Below are 16,887 nucleotides of genomic sequence, written 5' to 3'. Positions count from 1 at the left end.
AGTTGTTCTTGTCTCAAAGTCATGACTCCAGCGATGTCAGCCATGGCTTGTTGGAGAGCATGGGGTGGACTGTGGGTGTCCGTTAGGGACTGTAAGTGGTCCCTGATGGGACTCAGACACCCACGTATGGCATCTAGTTTGGCTGACATGAGGTCCAACCCCACCCACACCTGATCAGTCATCTCCTTCTGGCCCTCTAACACACGGCATTGGAATGCCATGTGTTCGTCGTGGGGGTCCTGGGAGACAGTCGTGGTGGTGGGTGCTTCCTGCTGTGTGGGCTGTGCAGGGGGTGGGGTCTCATTGATGCAGCTGGGCAGCCCTGCTCCTGGGGGTGGGGTGCTGAGGGTGTCCAGGAGGTGTTCGAGGGCATCGGTGTTGATGGTGTGGAGGTTCTCCTCATCATCAGTGAAGAGATGTACGGTCTGCTCTGCAGAAGGTGTTGATTCTCCCTCTGCAATGTAAAGGGGAGATGCAGTTTAACAGTGTATTCCCTGTATGTTCATGCATTGGAAAAGTTTACAAACAGACTGCATGACAATGCACATTGTGACTGTTTGGGAGGAGATGCCTATTTGATGCGGGACATTGGACATTTCTGCACAATCAGGGATGTGAGGTTGTACTTGTACATTATCATCTCACAGTTTCCTGCTATGCCAAATGTGATTGGCCAGTTTCTACACACAAGCGGCAGCAGTTGTGTCCTCTGTTCTGTTGTGAAAGTGTTGGAGTTTATACTACATTGTTGTCAATGTTGATGTGCTCTGATTCTTATGTGTTTGTGGTGCATTGTGGGAGAATCGCCCCTGCAGCTCTGATTTTGCCGGCCCTTATCCCTTTCAGGCGGTGTGCCTTTCACTTCTGTGCTCATACAGTGCGGAGATGTTGCAGACTTGGGTAAATTGGGCTCTTGGTGGGAGTTGATACTCTTGGGCATGGTTTGTCCTCAGATGTCTTGTTGACGTCAGGGGGTTTTTGTGCACGGGGATGTGTCGGAGTGTGACCTGCTCCTTTATGGATGTGGCCCACACTCAGCCACCTCATTGTGGTGGCGTGCACCATGTCATGATAATTGGACTACAGCCATGCTAATCGTCATGCAGTGTCACTTGCATTGTCAGTGTGGCTCACGGACCCACAGCTTTGCTGTGTTCAGCACATGTGCATGGGTTTGTTGTGAGATTAGTGATGTGTGGGGAGGACCCCCTCTGGGCACATTGTCAACGGGGGCCTACTTGCTGTTTCTATGTGTACTGCAGTATACCAAGGAGCTCAGGGACATGATCCAGAGTCATTGTGGGTGTGCACTGTGCTATACTTAATTGTGCATGTGTGCCATTGTGCTCATCTCCCCCGTCCCCCAGTCCCTGGTCGTTACTCTCCCTGTTGCTGTTGGGTCAGATCATGTTGAGCAGTGTCTGGTCCCCCAACTCCTCCCACTGTCTCCCCACTGATGACTGTGGACACCATTTTCTCCATCTCATCCAGCTCCTGCTGTAGCGCTGGACTCCCACCTCCAGTCTGCATTGCGGCTTTCCGGTTGTTAGCGAGTTTCAGCTTTGTTTTGCGCTTCACATCATTCCAGCACCTTTTGCAGTCATCCACTTCCCTTCTCTTCACTCTGACTGCATTCACCTTGGCCAAGATGGACTGCCATATTGCATTTTTAGTTGCCAATTACACAGTGGAGGTGATGAACAGTTGTTGGTGGTGTTCTATTACCTTCGCAATCAGGATCTTGTTTTCCTGCGGATTCCTCTTCTTCTCCTTGCCCTTCTCCTTCCCCGAGGTCCCTGGCTGGTCCTCCGGGGGTTTGTGGGGTTCTGGTTGGCCTCTGTAGTTGCTCCAGCTTCCTCCATGGTGCTGCTCAGTTGTTTGTGTTTCATTTTTGCTGATATTTTTATCGCTGTTGGGCCCATCGCCACTTTTTTTATGTTCGGGTTTCCTTTTTTATCTGCGTCCCAGTAATTTTAACACAGACATTTGACTCGTTATCTGGAAACTATCGCCTGTTGCCGGCACGTTGAGAATACGCCGTTAAGACGGTGTTAGTTTCCCGCCATAGATGGCGTTATGTAAAGTTGAGTTAACCGAGGTTGGCGATAATTATCGCCCGTTCTTGAGAATATCCCCCTTAATTTCAACCCAGCTAGATAATAAGTCAGACACAATAATCATTTAAGGAAAGTTCACTTTTTCCAGTTAAAGGTCCCACAATATCCAAGGAGCCTTTTTCCATGGTCCACTGTGACGCCTATGACCCTGCCCAAGTTAACCATGTGTAATCGAGCCACAGGAATATTAATATAAGATTCATGCTTAACTTTTTCCAATCTATTTAGGATTTACCTGTGCTATTAAACAGTTCATTTCCTGTGCATTGATGAGGGAGAAACATTTCACCCCCTCCATATAGCCCAACTGGTGATGTTAGATGTTTATGTGATCATAGGAAGACTTGAAAACTTGCAAGCAGCTTCTGGTTGGCACACACAGGATGAATCAGGGGAGAAGGATGTACTAAATGGACTCAGGGGTGTGAAACAGCATGTTGTATTGTGTCTTATATTCTTTCTTCATGAAATACTTTTTGATGATCTTTACATATTATTGTTTTTATAATTTATGAAGAATTTAGATAGTCTTCAAATACACAAACATGATGGATTGATTGACTGGCTTAGGATAAGATAAATTTCCTCAGACTGCTCTCTGCTCTTCATTGGTGATGGGATGATATTGTTATGTTTTCTTTGCAGAGATGAAAATTCCATTTGAAATACCATACTCTGAGTACGTCAAGTCTTTAAGCAGCGACAACCTGATTGAAGTAGCAGCTCTCTTTGAAGTGGAAAGTGGACGGAAATTGCTGGTGCGCAGAGACATATCCCTGGAGAATCCACCTCTTATTATTCAGGTACCTACATAAATTCTACTAGGAACGAGAAGCAAAATAATGGGATATTGTCATTTTGCTATAGTCTTGCAGCATCTCGTACTTTATCCAAACGTCCTACACTTACTTTTCTCAAACCATATCATACGATTGGCTACCATAAGCTAAGGAAACCTTCCGGGAATACAATCACATCAGCCTGTTCCCTCAACAGTAATTATTTTTCTGAAAGTACAGCCAAATCTTTTCCTGTTCTATTTGTAGTTCCTGGGAAAGGCTGTCATGAACCAGCCAGTAACAGTAGAAGTGGCATTCACCAACCCGCTGTCAGAAGATGGTATAGGCTGCGCGCTTGTGGCAGAAGGTAGTGGACTGATTGAAGGACAGTTGCGAAAACGGTGAGTGAAATTCTAACTTTCCTTTGGTACCGCCAAACAGTAGAGTTGTAATGCTGTATACATATTTGGTTTCTGATTATGAGTCACAGGAAACAGAATTACCCTCTCTCTGGAATTCCAGTCGACGATTAGTGGCACAAACAGGGGCATATGTACAAGCCGCTATCGTCATGGGAACGTCACTTTTTGTGATGTTCCGGTGGCGATAGGGGCCTTGCCTTATGTACAAGGCAGCGTTAAGTCACTTAACGTGGCTTAACGCTGCCTTGTACATAAGGCACCCTTTCACACTATGTTTAGCATGAAAGGGGCGTGTAGTGGGGGTTGTGGTGGACGTTCCACCGTAACACCCATTGTATTTGACGCTTCCTCCTATGTACACGGGTGGCGTACATAGGAGGCAGCGCCAAAATTAAGACCAGGAAAATCCTGGTCTTAAGTTGGGGAAATGAGGAGAAATGCATTATTTCTCATCGCTTTTGCTTTTTCCATGTGTGCTGTCTCGCACAGCGGACATGGAAAAAGCAAAATGCCATGGTTTGTTTATGTACAGGAAGGTGTCCCTGCGTGGTTTTTCCTGTCCTTGTAAATACGGCCCCTTCACACACAGCGCTTTGCGTGAAAGGGGCGTTCCATGAATGTTGCTGTGGGTGTTCCCAAGCAACACCCATGGAACCTGACACATTTCCAGATTCACAAGAAATCATAAATCTGGAAATGTGTCTGAATGCTATGCCTCCCCACTGGAGGCATAGGGAGGCACAACGAGGAGAAATGTATTAATTTTGCCTCGTATTTTTCCTCTTTCTATGCGTGCTGCATTCTGCACCACAAATGGAACAAGGAAATGACCTCTGGTGATTGTTTATGTGCAGGAAGGTGTCCCTTCCTGCACATAAACAATCTTTATAAAAATGACGTTTTGCAAGTTCTATATGTGCTAATGCAGCACACATAGGAGCTGAAAAACGCCATTTCATATCGTTTATGTGCAGGAAGGTGCCCCTTCTTGCACATAAACAATCATGTCTGTGACACCTGCATCCTTGCACCATGGTGCAAGGGTGCCTACGTTGGCGCATGGCAGCAAATTATGCACCAGCACAGGGAAGAGCAAAGGGATCCGTCAAATTCTTGTAGATATGATGCATCCCTGTGCTTTGAAAGTGCTGCAGCGTAGCGCAGCCAAAGGGCTTGCGGTGCTGCGCTGCATCACTTTCTTGTAAATGAGGCCCTAAGGGGCTTATTTATGGGCCCTTGCGTCACCTCTGTGCTGTCGCTGTGTCACTTTTTGTGACGCACCTGCGGCGTAAAAAATGTGCCATTTTGCACCCTATTTACGAAGTGACGCATCTAGGTAGATGCGTCACTTTGTAAACCCCTGCGCCACATTGTACCTGTGCCAGGTATAATGAATACAGGAGGGCGTTACGGGCACATTTCACAAGGGACTTGCCCATGTGTAATGACCCATTGCTGAAGTTGCGTCTCTTTTGTAACACACTCCAGTAATGCGTCATTTTTGTGCCTACAGATACGTCAGAAATACTACAGTATCTGTAACAAGGTGCGCAATGAAAAGTGACGCATCGCTGTTTTCTTGCAGCGATGCATCACTTTTCATAAATGAGGCCCTAAATCTTCATCCTCTAGGATCCCTGTGGAATAGAAACTACAACTTGTGAAATTGTCATTCTGTTGTTCGAGGTAAAACAATGGCAGGATTTTGCACACCGCTGAACACCCATGCTTGTAGATGAGATATTTTCGGACTCCAGCACTACTTATACTCTCATCTTGAAAGTGCTGGTTTGTGGGTAGAACATTTTGGCACGTTATAGATTGGCAGGACCAATTTTGCCATCCGTTCAGGCACGTGTATGTGTTGTGATTTTAACGTTTTGTGCAAATATACTGCTTTCTGATCCCGTTTTAGTATTTATTCTCCACTTTGTCAAGTATTGGGCGAAACATATTGAAAAATATGCACTTTCTTTTTATAAGTTCTGACCAGTATTTTAGATCCATCTGTTGAGTTCTTTGGATTCTCTCTGCATTTTATTCATCATTTATTGACAGTCATTCTTAATCACTAAAACGACAAGGACATGGTCAAAAGTCTCTGAATAAAAGAATGTCCCCAATATTATCTTCACCATATTAGCCTAAACAGCTTCTAGTGTTACTGAGAGGCCAGCTAACAAAAACGAAATGGTGATGGGTGGGATGCTTGAATTATTTTCAGCTCCTGGTAATTGCTCTGGACCACATTCCAGACTCTCATCTTTTATATTCACCGTGCCACCAAAGGCATAGACCAACTTTATGCAAATCAACCCTGGTCCTACTCCAGCGAAAACTATTAGGGAACATTCCCTTTGAATGGAAACACAAGCAAGCCAAGACAGCTTTAGTTTTGAGTTATTGGACCCAGATATTGCTGTACCCATCTCACTTAGGGCATCCGAATGCTAAAAAAAAAAGGTGCTGGGTGCAATGCTGAATTTATCTCAGTCACTGATAATTACTGTGTCTCATTCCAGTCCTTTATTTTTTGTTCACTTTGGAATTGCAGCCAGGGACCAACCTTCTTGCTCCAATAAAAACAGTCTTATTGGCAGACAGCATCTCACTGATAGAGACAAAAAGGTCACTGGTAAATTGCTTGAATAAATCTCAGACACTTGTAAATATTCTGGGCTGTATTCAGGTCTGTTGCATTTGTATCTCCCTATTGCTCCACCGACAGGTTATAACCCTGTGCTAACTAGTCGTGTTCCTACAGCAATAAGAAGTGTTCAAACGACCTCCTAGGCTACACCCCTCTGAAAATTGGAACAAAAGCAGAGAGGTGTTGGCCTTCTTGGTCCTCATTAATGATTCACAAATTGATTCCCAGGCCGCAGTAAGCTACAGGACCAATATGTGGGCATACACACTGCGCTTGGGGTGTCTCACTGAGGGAAACGAAGTGGTGATGGGTTTAATGCATGAACTTATCTCAGCCTCTAGTAACGTCTGTGGACAGCATTTCAGTCCATCATTTGTTTTCTCCCTGTATTAGTATATGCAAATCAGCCTTGATCCTGATCCATTAGTACCAGTGTAACCAAAACCACTAGATGCTTCTAAAGTAAAATACAAGCAGCTATAGGCCGTTTTCAGCATTGTTGGACCTCATCACTGCGGTGCAGATTTAGTCCTATTGCACCATGAGGTACATGATTGATGTGCTGGCAAATCCGTTGTGCATACACTCAGTGGGGGCCAGCATGGCTCGCTGGTGGTTAGGCGGGAAGGGGGTTGCGGGAGGGGGTTGCGCGGGGGGTCACGCGGGGAGCACAATATAAAAAAAATTCAAAAATTAAAAGTACCTTGCCGCCGGGTCTCGTGTCTCTGCTCCTGCTATCCTCGTCAAACTTGAGGAACAGGAAGCACAACCAGGCCCCACTGACCTATCACAACGCTTCAATGCAGCTTTGTGATTGGTGAGCACCCAGGCTCCCCTGACCAACACAATCCTGCAATGCAGCGTTGTGATTGGTCTGAGCGTCCTGGTTCAATGCTCAGCCAGGGAATGGGGGCCTGGGTATGTTCTCCACGCAGGCTGTAATGTAGCCTGCATGGAGAACAGGGAAAGTGTGCATGACTGTTTTGGGCAGCCCAAGAGGGCCAGCCAAACAGTCACGTGCACTTAGGAGTGGGCAAACCACGCCTTCCATGCCCTGCTCCGAGAGCAGAGCAGCCCTGTCCGCTCACAAAGCAGCACAAGCATAATATGATAATAACTCAAACTTATTAACATTTTATGTTTCTACTTTGAGACTGGACATTTTAGCGGGTTTACCCCCAGACTTGCTGCTTTTTGATCTCCTGTTTTCTACCTATTTCTCGTTGGTTTTAGGACTCTGGGTGCTTTACCTCGCCTTTTCAATGCTAAAGTGCATATGCTCTCCAAGTAAATTGTGTTATTATTGGTTTTACATGATTGGCATAATTGATGTACTAGTAAGTCCCTAGTACAGGTCTCTGTGTGTACCCAGTGCCTGTAAATCAATTGCTTCTAGTGGGCCTGCAGCACTGGTTGTGCCACCCATGCAAGTAGCTTTTCAACATTGTCTCAGACCTACCATGTCAACCTGGCAAGTGCACCCACTTGCCAAGCCCTAACCATACCTTTTCTTAAATGTATGGCACCACTAAGGTAGGCCCAAGGTGCCCCTGTGGGCAGGGTGTAGTGTATGTGAAAGGTAGGACATGTGCTGCTGTGTTTTATATGTCCTGCTAGCGTAATACTGTGCATTTCATTTTTCACTATTGGAAGGCTGTCTGTCCCATAGGTTAACATGGGATCTGCCTTGTAATATCCTACAAGTGTAACTTTCCATTGGGACAAGATGGAGAAATAGAGTTTAGACTCTCTGAACTCAGAATTTAGTAACAGGCCTTTTAGTAAAGGTGGTTTTTAAATTGTGTGTTTGAAAATGCCACCTTTAAAAAGTGGGCATGTTCTTGATTCACCATTCTGTGTGCCTCTGCTTGTTTGTGTATTTCCCATCCGATTATTGAGTGACAGGGGCTGGGAATGTGCATTAACTCTAGACAGTCACAAGCGTGTTGAGGTTTGTCCTGCCTTTCCTGTGTGAGTCATAGCCAGGCTGAATACACCTTTCTGCATTTAGAGTGGTGGGAGGAGTTTTCACAAGTACCTGAATAGATTGTGTCTGCTCAGCACAATGCTGTCTCCACCTCCTGTAGTGAAGCTGGACCAGTAAGGACAGAACTGTTTTTACTGAACAGAGTGACTTTCTGCCTAAAAACTTCAAAGGGCCCTGACCCCCCTAGAACTTTGGATAACTGCTGAACGAAGGAACCTGCAAAAATAACAATTGATGGACAGAATGCAGAACAATGTCATACATTCACCTCAGTACAGAGATCTGGGCCTAAATCCATAGTTTTTTTGCTCACAATGCCATTCCAGTTTGAACCCAGCCATATGCAAATCAGTCTTGACCCTGTGCCCAATGGGAACAGTCCAGCCCGAACTGCCAGGCCAGGTCCTCCCTGGACTGGAAACAAGCATCCTAGGACCGTTTTCGGGGTTTCACCCCTCTTCAGCCAGGATAGCTTGATTCCAGTGGCATGGAGAGCATGGGACCCATGTCTGGGCATACCCGTCCCACTCGCGGTGACCAATGCAAAAATAACAATAGATGGACAGAATGCAGAACAATGTCATACATTCCCACAGAACAGAGATCTGGGCCTAAATCCATCATTTTTTTGTTCACAATGCCATTCCAGTTTGAACCAGTCCATATGCAAATCACTCATGACCCTGTGCCCAATCAGAACAGTCCAGCCCGAACTGCCAGGCCAGGTCCTCCCTGAACTGGAAACAAGCATCCTAGGACCGGTTTTGGGGTTTCACCCCTCTTCAGCCAGGATAGCTTGACTCCAGTGGCATGGGGAGCACGGGGCCCACGTCTGGGCTTACCCGTCCCACTCGGGATGACAAATGCAAAATATAACAATTGATGGACAGGATGCAGAAAAATATCATAAATTCACCCCAGTACAGAGATCTGAGCCTAAATCCATCGTTTTTTTGCTCACAAAGCCATTCCAGTTTGAAACGAGCCATATGCAAATTGGTCTTGACCCTGTGCTCAATGGGCACAGTCCAGCCTGAACTGCCAGGCCAGGTCCTCCCTGGACTGGAAACAAGCATCCTAGGACCGGTTTCAGGGTTCACCCCTCTTTAACCAGAATAGCTTGACTCCAGTGGCATGGAGAGCACAGGACCCACGTCTGGGCTTACCCGTCCCACTCGGGATGACAAATGCAAAAATAACAATTGATGGACAGGATGCAGAACAATGTCATACATTCACCCCAGTACAGAGATCTGAGCCTAAATCCATAGTTTTTTGCTCACAATGCCATTCCAGTTTGAACCAGGCCATATGCAAATCAGTCTTGACCGTGTGCCCAATGGGAACAGTCCAGCCCGAACTGCCGGGCCAGGTCCTCCCTGAAATGGAAACAAGCATCCTAGGACCGGATTCGGGGTTTCACCCCTCTTCAGCCAGGATAGCTTGACTCCAGTGGCATGGAGAGTTTTCTAAAACTGGGGTGGTTTCCTTTTGTAGTATTTACACTGTATTACTGTGTGTTATGTGCAAATGCTTTACACATTGCCTCTCAGATAATCCCAATTGCTCCTGCCAGGCTACCAAGGGGGTGAGCTTGGGATATTTTAGAAGGGTAATCCCTTTTACACTGACTAGAAAGAAGGGTCCCTACTCGAACAGGGTACAAACCTGCCATACAGAGACCCTCATTTCTAACACTAGTGTAACTAATAAAGCTAATCACTGTATTTACTAACACCAATAAAATAACATACTATAACCATAGGAGAAACAGTAGATTGACTTACTCCAGGAAGGAAGATGTGGACTTAAAATAAAAACTCTACACCAACCTATACATGCTTACATTCATGCTATAGTAGTCATTGATATTGTGGAGTCGATATTGTTGCATGTCAACATTATGTACCTCAATATTCTGACACAGAATGCAGTAGAAGGAGGAGGTTGTAAAAAAAGATGGTGCATTGCGGGGTTTTCAATGTTGGTAGCAGCATGGTTTAATTCTGTTGCGAAAGCCACTGTACTCCACTACCTCAAGAGGCATTAACACATTGAGCTCGCCATCAGGCTGAGAAGTTGAGGTGGAGGGCCGTGGCGCCCGAGGCCCGCGGCGGAGGTGACTGAGTCTCCGTGCTGTACCCGCAGGAGACAAGATAAGATAAGAGGGGACCAGAGCTCGCACTGCGTCCGCTGGCGGCGAGGTCCGGTACGCGGAAAGGATCACCACGGAGGCCCAGGCGGACAGTGATGGGACCCCAAGCTTAGACCGCAACCACTGAGGAATCCTCCCTAATATGGGAGATTGAGAGCACTGAGACCCGTAGCCTGCAGGATACTGAGGTGAGCGGGAGCATTGAGGGGGCACTGGGCGGTTGATTCCCCTCCCCCTCCCCCCTCTCCTTGAAAAGACGGCGGGAACCAAGACGTGGCAGCCCATCTTCGGGCGGGGAACGAGGGCAGCCCGACTGGCGGCAGTGAAGAGCAGGAAGTAAGGCCAGAATTTATACAAGAAACACTAGGGCCCAAAAACTAAAAAAGGTTGAGGGTGAGCCGCTGAGGAGCATTGTGACCCCTACCCCATTGAGAGAACTGGGGCAACCGAAACCATACCCGGTAGACCTAGAGAAATTTAGGGTAAATGATGACATGAATCTAAGCCCAAGACTACATTAATGAGGAAGCTCTGATTGTGGCGGTGAGCTGGGATCACTAAATATTGCAGCGAGCCTGTAGGGGTGGACTGACGCCGTGAAGGCCCCAGGGGACACTAATCCCATATCCTAAGACATATCAGGAGAGAGGTATTAGCAGTGAAGAGAAGGAACACTGTGACGGTGACTGCGAACATTGCAGCCCGCCTGTAGGCACCCATGAAAACCCAGGGTTTTCCACAGCAAAATATAGAACCCTCTGACTGCCCCGAGGACAACAGATCAAAGAAGCTGTGTTGTACACGCTGGTGATATTCTGCAGTGTGCATCCTATCATGGCTGTCCTTCGATACCCACGTCTCGGAGCCACCATTTTGTTGTTTCTTTTCCTCTCCCTCAGTCCGTTGGACCTCATCCTGCCGACCCTCAGACATTGCTCCTCGGCTGGACTGCCTTCTCTCTTTCTCACCCCCAGGCCCCCGTCTCTCCTACCACCTATCTCATCTCCCCCTCCCTCCCTCTCTCTTCCCCCTTGGATGTCTTGTTTCTCCGTTCACTCTGTAGATACCGTTCCCTCCTATCACCTATCTCATCTCCCCCTCCCTCCCTCTCTCTACCCCCTTGGATGGCTTGTTTCTCTGTTCACTCTGTAGATAAGTATTATATAATCGTTTTTAGCCTAATCGTTGTGAAAATTGAATCATGAGTGAATTTTTTATTTGCAGAGACACAACTCTAACCACTAGTATATGTAGTAGTTCTTTGTACTTACTATCACTATTTTGCGATTTTGAGCTTACCCGTTTGCATCTCTCCCCTGCGTGACTCCACAACTTATACATTTCCTTTTCTTCTATCTGTATCTCTTCCTTGTGGGACTCTACAACTCGCTGACTCCCTCCCTTTGTCTCCCAGGTCTCCCTGACCCTTGCCTTTCGAGGACCCTGTCTTTGTCTGGATCGCTAACTTACCCTGGTACTGAATGTGTTATATTTTTGTAATCAATGTGATTTTTTCTGATTTTTTCTTGTCGTATGTTCCCCCTCTGTTGACCCGCCAGTTCCAACCCACCTCCTAACCCCCTGTCCCTTGTGCCCTTTGACTAAGCACTCCTTCTTCCCTTGTTGGGGAAAGATCTTATATTCATACCCTGAAGTCTCAGTGACCCCTCTGAGAGAGTCCACAGCGCCAAGGGAGCCACTCACAGTTTGAGGTATGGTATGGCACCCCTTGCCAAAGCACTCCCTCTCCCCTTGTTGGGGAAGGATCCCCTTGGAGTCTCAGAGACCCTTCTGACAGAGTCAATTGCGTAAATGGAGCCTCTCACAACAGCGATGTGGGATTAATACCACTTCCCCTGGGATCACAGTTTACCGGACTTGGACGCGGCTTTTTCTCGTCTGCAGGTTTGTGCCCCCTCCACCCTCCCTCTCCTCTTTCATGCTTTGTCTCTCACCCTCCCCTACCTCTTTCCCTCTTTCATTCTTTGTCCACTTTCCCTGCTCTTAGCACCTCTCCCCTGAATCTCTCCCCTTGCCTGCTTTTTTCCTTACGTATATGTCTTTAATTTTTCCTCGATATAACATGTATCTACGCTGCCTAGCCCCCTGTCCCTTGTGCCCTTTGTCTAAGCACTCCTTTTCCCCTTGTTGGGGAAAGATCCATTATTCATACTCTGGAGTCTCAGCATTCCTTCTTCCCTTGTTGGGGAAAGGTCCAATATTCATACCCTGGAGTCTCAGTGACCCCTCTGAGAGAGTCCACAGCGTCAATGGAGCCACTCACAGTTGAGGTTATGGTACGGCCCCCCTTCCCAAAGCACTCCCTCTCCCCTTGTTGGGGACGGATCCAGTAGTTAGGACTTGGAGTCTCAGAGACCCCTTTGAGAGAGTCCACTGCGTTAAGGGAGCCTCACGCGACGGAGACGTGGGAATGATTCCACTTCCCCTGGGATCACAGCTTACCGGACTTTGGACGCAGCTTTTACTCGTCTACCGGTTTGTGCCCCCATCACCCTCCCCGTCCTCTTTCATGCTCTGTCTCTGACCCTCCCCCCTCATTGTTCCCTCCTCATTCTTTGTCTACTTCCCCTGCTCCTACCCCCTCTCCACTGAATCTCCCCCATGCCTGCTCTTTCCCTTACATATATGTCCTTATTGTTTTTCCCGACCTAACATGTAACTATGTAACTATGCTCTGAAACTGTGCAACCTTGTAACGATGTATCCTGCAGCTATGGTCTGTTACTCATGTAAAGCGCTCTGATACCTTCGGGTCTCGCCAGCGCTATATAAAACCTTTCAAATAAACATTGTACCCCCCTCAGAATTTCCAATGTGACTCAAAGGTTAAGGAAATGAGAACGAGCATGTTGATAAAGACGGTATTGAGAGAAGTCCTGATTACAGGAGGAAGCTAATGAGGACGAAGTAGATTGCTGTAGCAAAAGTCCTGTGTTTTGTTGTTACAAAACACAGTTATGAGGTATGTTATTTCAGAATTTCAGTGGACAAATCATAACAAGAAACTGGAGAATGCATTAGGTCTGCAAATAGAATCATCCCAGGACAGGAAGCAGGATGTCCTAAAGGCATAAAGCAAGGTGTCAACGCTGAGTTCATCAATACATTATTTTCCGGTTCTGTGAACCATTATAGGAAGAACTGTGGTTGAAAGGGGCTTTGATGCAACCATTGAGAATAATAGTGAAAAAGATGTGGGTAATAAAAAACAAAACACAAATAAAAAATTCATAATAGATCTGTTTAACTTCAGCATCAACAGAATCCACAAGATGAGCGATGAAGCTGAACCAAGTCCATCATTAATTGCAGCATCAATTTTTCAACAAAGCATTCATAGCTCACTAAGATCAATAACCACTATTGCAAACGAAAGAGAGAGAGAAAAGACGGGTAGTAGCTCTGGTAAAGAGATGGGCCTTTGTCATTTTTGCTCCCACTAGTGGTAGACAGCTGCTGGCATAGTACAACATTGGATAATGGCATTCAGAAATGTTTATGAATGACAGTCTTTGCACATTTGAAGGTGATCAATATGTCCTGATGATAGATCCTGTTGCATCAAAGATCCTCCTTGGCAAGACACTGGCATGCAAGCAACTGAGAATGCACAGGCACACAGACACACAGACACATAAAGCTAAATACACACAACCCATACACAAACACTGTTAACGTTCAGCTCTTTTTTTCCTGTGATGGTTGAAATGAAACCATCAAAGCTAGAAACCACGTCTCAATTAGTGATCAGGCATGTGTATCTCATCCATGTTCTACGAACTTTGCCATAAGTGATATTATGGTAACTACATCCTTTTATCACCAAACCATGCTTAGGAAGTAAGTATAACCGAGTGCTCACCTATACTGCGGCTAATATCAATATATAGGATAAAATGAAGTTGTGAACATACAAAGAGATTGAAGAGCCCTTTTGTTATCCACATTGGCTTGAATATTATATATTATATTATATTAATCAATAAAAAGAATATTAATCACTATTGTATTTCTTTTTGAATGTGCATATAATATTAGATTCAATAACACAGCTGTGTGAAGAGCATCATTTAAAGAAATTTTGTAAAACTTCTGCTAAATTAAACCTGTCCTGAACTTTATACTGGAAATCTTGCAGAGAAAAATCAATTTGCACCTTTTATTTATTGGAAATTTGGTGAAAATGTCGTTTCAGTTGTTTAAATTGAACACCTTTGAGATGGTCAGATATGGGGAAGACTTCCATTAAGTTTCTAGAACAGTATGCAAGACCAAAACTGCAGCAAATTCCAACCTGTCGATTGCTGAGGTTATTTTTTGACATCAGTCAGGGCCAGACAACGTAGTCCATGCTGTGCTGATTATTTCACCGTTTCCTCAGACGAGCATCCCTACTCATTTGATATCATATATGTATATTTTATGCAATAAATGGAGTATATTTCATTATGTCTCAACATTACCTGTAAACTGCTGGTACTTAGCAGTACCTTAGTGATCACATAAAAGTTACATTTGATTACATCTTTATTTTTACGTAGGTCTTGCTTTCTCTTGTCTGATTTTAAGCATCTCACTTGACTCAATTTCATGACGACTTCTGCATTAATAAATGTGAAGCGATATCAATCTTTCCACCTGCTTTAAAACCCACTTTTGTATTTTTTCTTCAGATTGCCACCTCTGAATCCCAGAGAGAGTTCTAAATTGCAGTTCAACATCACCCCTTCTAGGAGTGGCACAAGGCAGCTGCTGGTTAGCCTCACATCAAAGACATTTCCGACTATTAAAGGCTTCCAGGGGGTAGAGGTTGAAGTGGCTTAATTAGATTCCAGCACTGATCCAAAGCAGAATATGTATTGTTTTCTCCGTTATATATTTAATCTTTAATGTCATTGTGGTAACTATCATGACCAGCACTGATTTTTGTTTAAGGTCCATCTCGAGTCATTAATTTCAATGTCCTATCATATATCATTGGTGTTGTTGGGCTAAACTGTTTATGTGCATCCAGTATCTCCACTGTTGGGAGGTTGTGATGGTACAAAATAAAGCTTATGTGTAAATCGTACAATTTTTTACTCCCTCTACTATCTGGCATCCCTTGCGTCCTCTATACCACTATATTTCTCAGTTATATTTCTTTGCCAACATCTTCCCCACCCCTCCTATTCTTTTCATTTCACTCCTCTGGGTGTCTATTCTGACCTATTTCTTTTACCCTCACAAGAATCCACTGACCAAAGGGAAATTTTATTGTAAACCAGGTTCGTTTTTCTTCAGTTGCCTCGAGATCGGTAACATAAATCAAAAAAGAGAAAGAAAATCAATTCAACTTACACACAATTCTATGTTCCTTTCAAGAAATCAGTGCATACATGCTTATCAATAATCTGCCACAAAAAATAAACATAAACACAGTTATGGCCTTGGATGACTGGTCCCTGGGAAATAAAGACTATTGTTTTCATAATTCAGTGAGTGAATCTATTTGTTGTAGAGATTTGACCTTTAAGTTGCACGCAGGTGGTGAAGTTGCTGCCACAACAATGTTAAGTGAATTATGTCAGTTTTACTGAACTGTTTAATCGTAACATAATTGCTTGACACTCTGAAATACTGCACTATACTGATACTCAGCTAGGCAGTAACCATCAAAATGCCAGAAAATGGCTCAGGAATTTTACCGGAAACTCAATGTATGGCCTATAAGAGAGGAGATAATATGGAAGGTGTGTTTTAGACCCAACAATATGCGAGCCACATAGTTTTTGGCCCTATGACGTTTCTGTGTCACTAGGCAAAGAGACCTAAGTAGGCAGATCCACCTTAGTTCTTCGAGGTTATTAACACACTTAGGAAAAAGTGTTCTTGGGAGCTTTGAATACAAAAGAGAACTACACTTCCAGTAGCCATGAAATAGAAAAGTGTTTTGGTAAATGGTTTCTTTCATATGCGAAGAACTGATAAGAATCAAATATCACCTTGAGGTTGTTCACGATCATTGTTGGTGTGAGAGGTTCCATCAGGATTGGCCAGATGGAAGGTATGGCAGTTGTGGTCACCTGGACAAGTCATAATATCTCTGCTGGGTCGCAAAGAGGGTCATTGAGTATGTCCTGCAATTACCACACTCAAGGTTGTCCCGCCTTATTTTGAGGAGGTGCAATTTCAGAGTTTCCAATGATGGAGCTTCAGCCGGTTCTGCTCTCAGAAACCCCTAGCTTTTGACCCCGTCACATCACTGACAGCTTATCTGTGTTCCAGACCTAATGAATGGAAATATGAATCTTCCCAACAAGGGTTCAGGAGGAAGAAATCTCTGCATGTCAGGGACATTGCTTTTTGTTTGCAGAATTGGTTTTGTTCATGTGCTTGCGAAGGCCTATCTTAAAGCCACTTAGAATAAAAACAAATTGAGCCACTTAACAATGAAAAGGACTTATGAGAAGGTTTATGTTAGAGATACAGCATAGGGGATATTGATGGACATAACAAAAGGTACCATGAATGCTTTTCTTGGTGACTACCGATTCCAGGAATTATAAGAAATAGGCAGTGCACTTACGCCATCTCTGCCACTCTGTTCAGGTGATTTGTCAGCACCTCACGGTTGATGGTGTCAAGTGCAATTCCATAGTAGAGAAGCAGAGTAGAGTTGCAAAGTCCCAAACCTCACTACTTTGCTAAAACAAAAATCACAGAAAAAGGAGTGCTTGAGCTGCCATAGAAGCCTTCTGCTACTGTGCTTGGCCA

At 45.0% G+C, this 16,887-nt stretch overlaps 1 protein-coding gene across 1 annotated transcript in view; it reads left to right on the top strand.

Moving 5' to 3' along the window:
- The window catches only part of LOC146812221 (protein-glutamine gamma-glutamyltransferase E-like), a 300,617-nt gene extending 285,015 nt beyond the window's left edge, over positions 1–15,602 (top strand). The window contains exons 11-13 of the mRNA XM_085619253.1: positions 2,763–2,920; positions 3,164–3,297; positions 14,805–15,602. Coding sequence (XP_085475379.1) covers positions 2,763–2,920; positions 3,164–3,297; positions 14,805–14,955 — 443 coding nt within the window. The 3' untranslated portion in view covers positions 14,956–15,602. The remainder of the gene's footprint in view (positions 1–2,762; positions 2,921–3,163; positions 3,298–14,804) is intronic.
- The last annotated feature ends 1,285 nt before the right edge of the window (positions 15,603–16,887 follow it).

The sequence above is a fragment of the Triturus cristatus genome, chromosome 7 (assembly GCF_964204655.1).
Source record: "Triturus cristatus chromosome 7, aTriCri1.1, whole genome shotgun sequence".
Lineage (NCBI taxonomy): Eukaryota > Metazoa > Chordata > Amphibia > Caudata > Salamandridae > Triturus > Triturus cristatus.
Note: the sequence above shows the minus strand (reverse complement) of the source record. Positions and strands in the feature narration are given on the sequence as shown.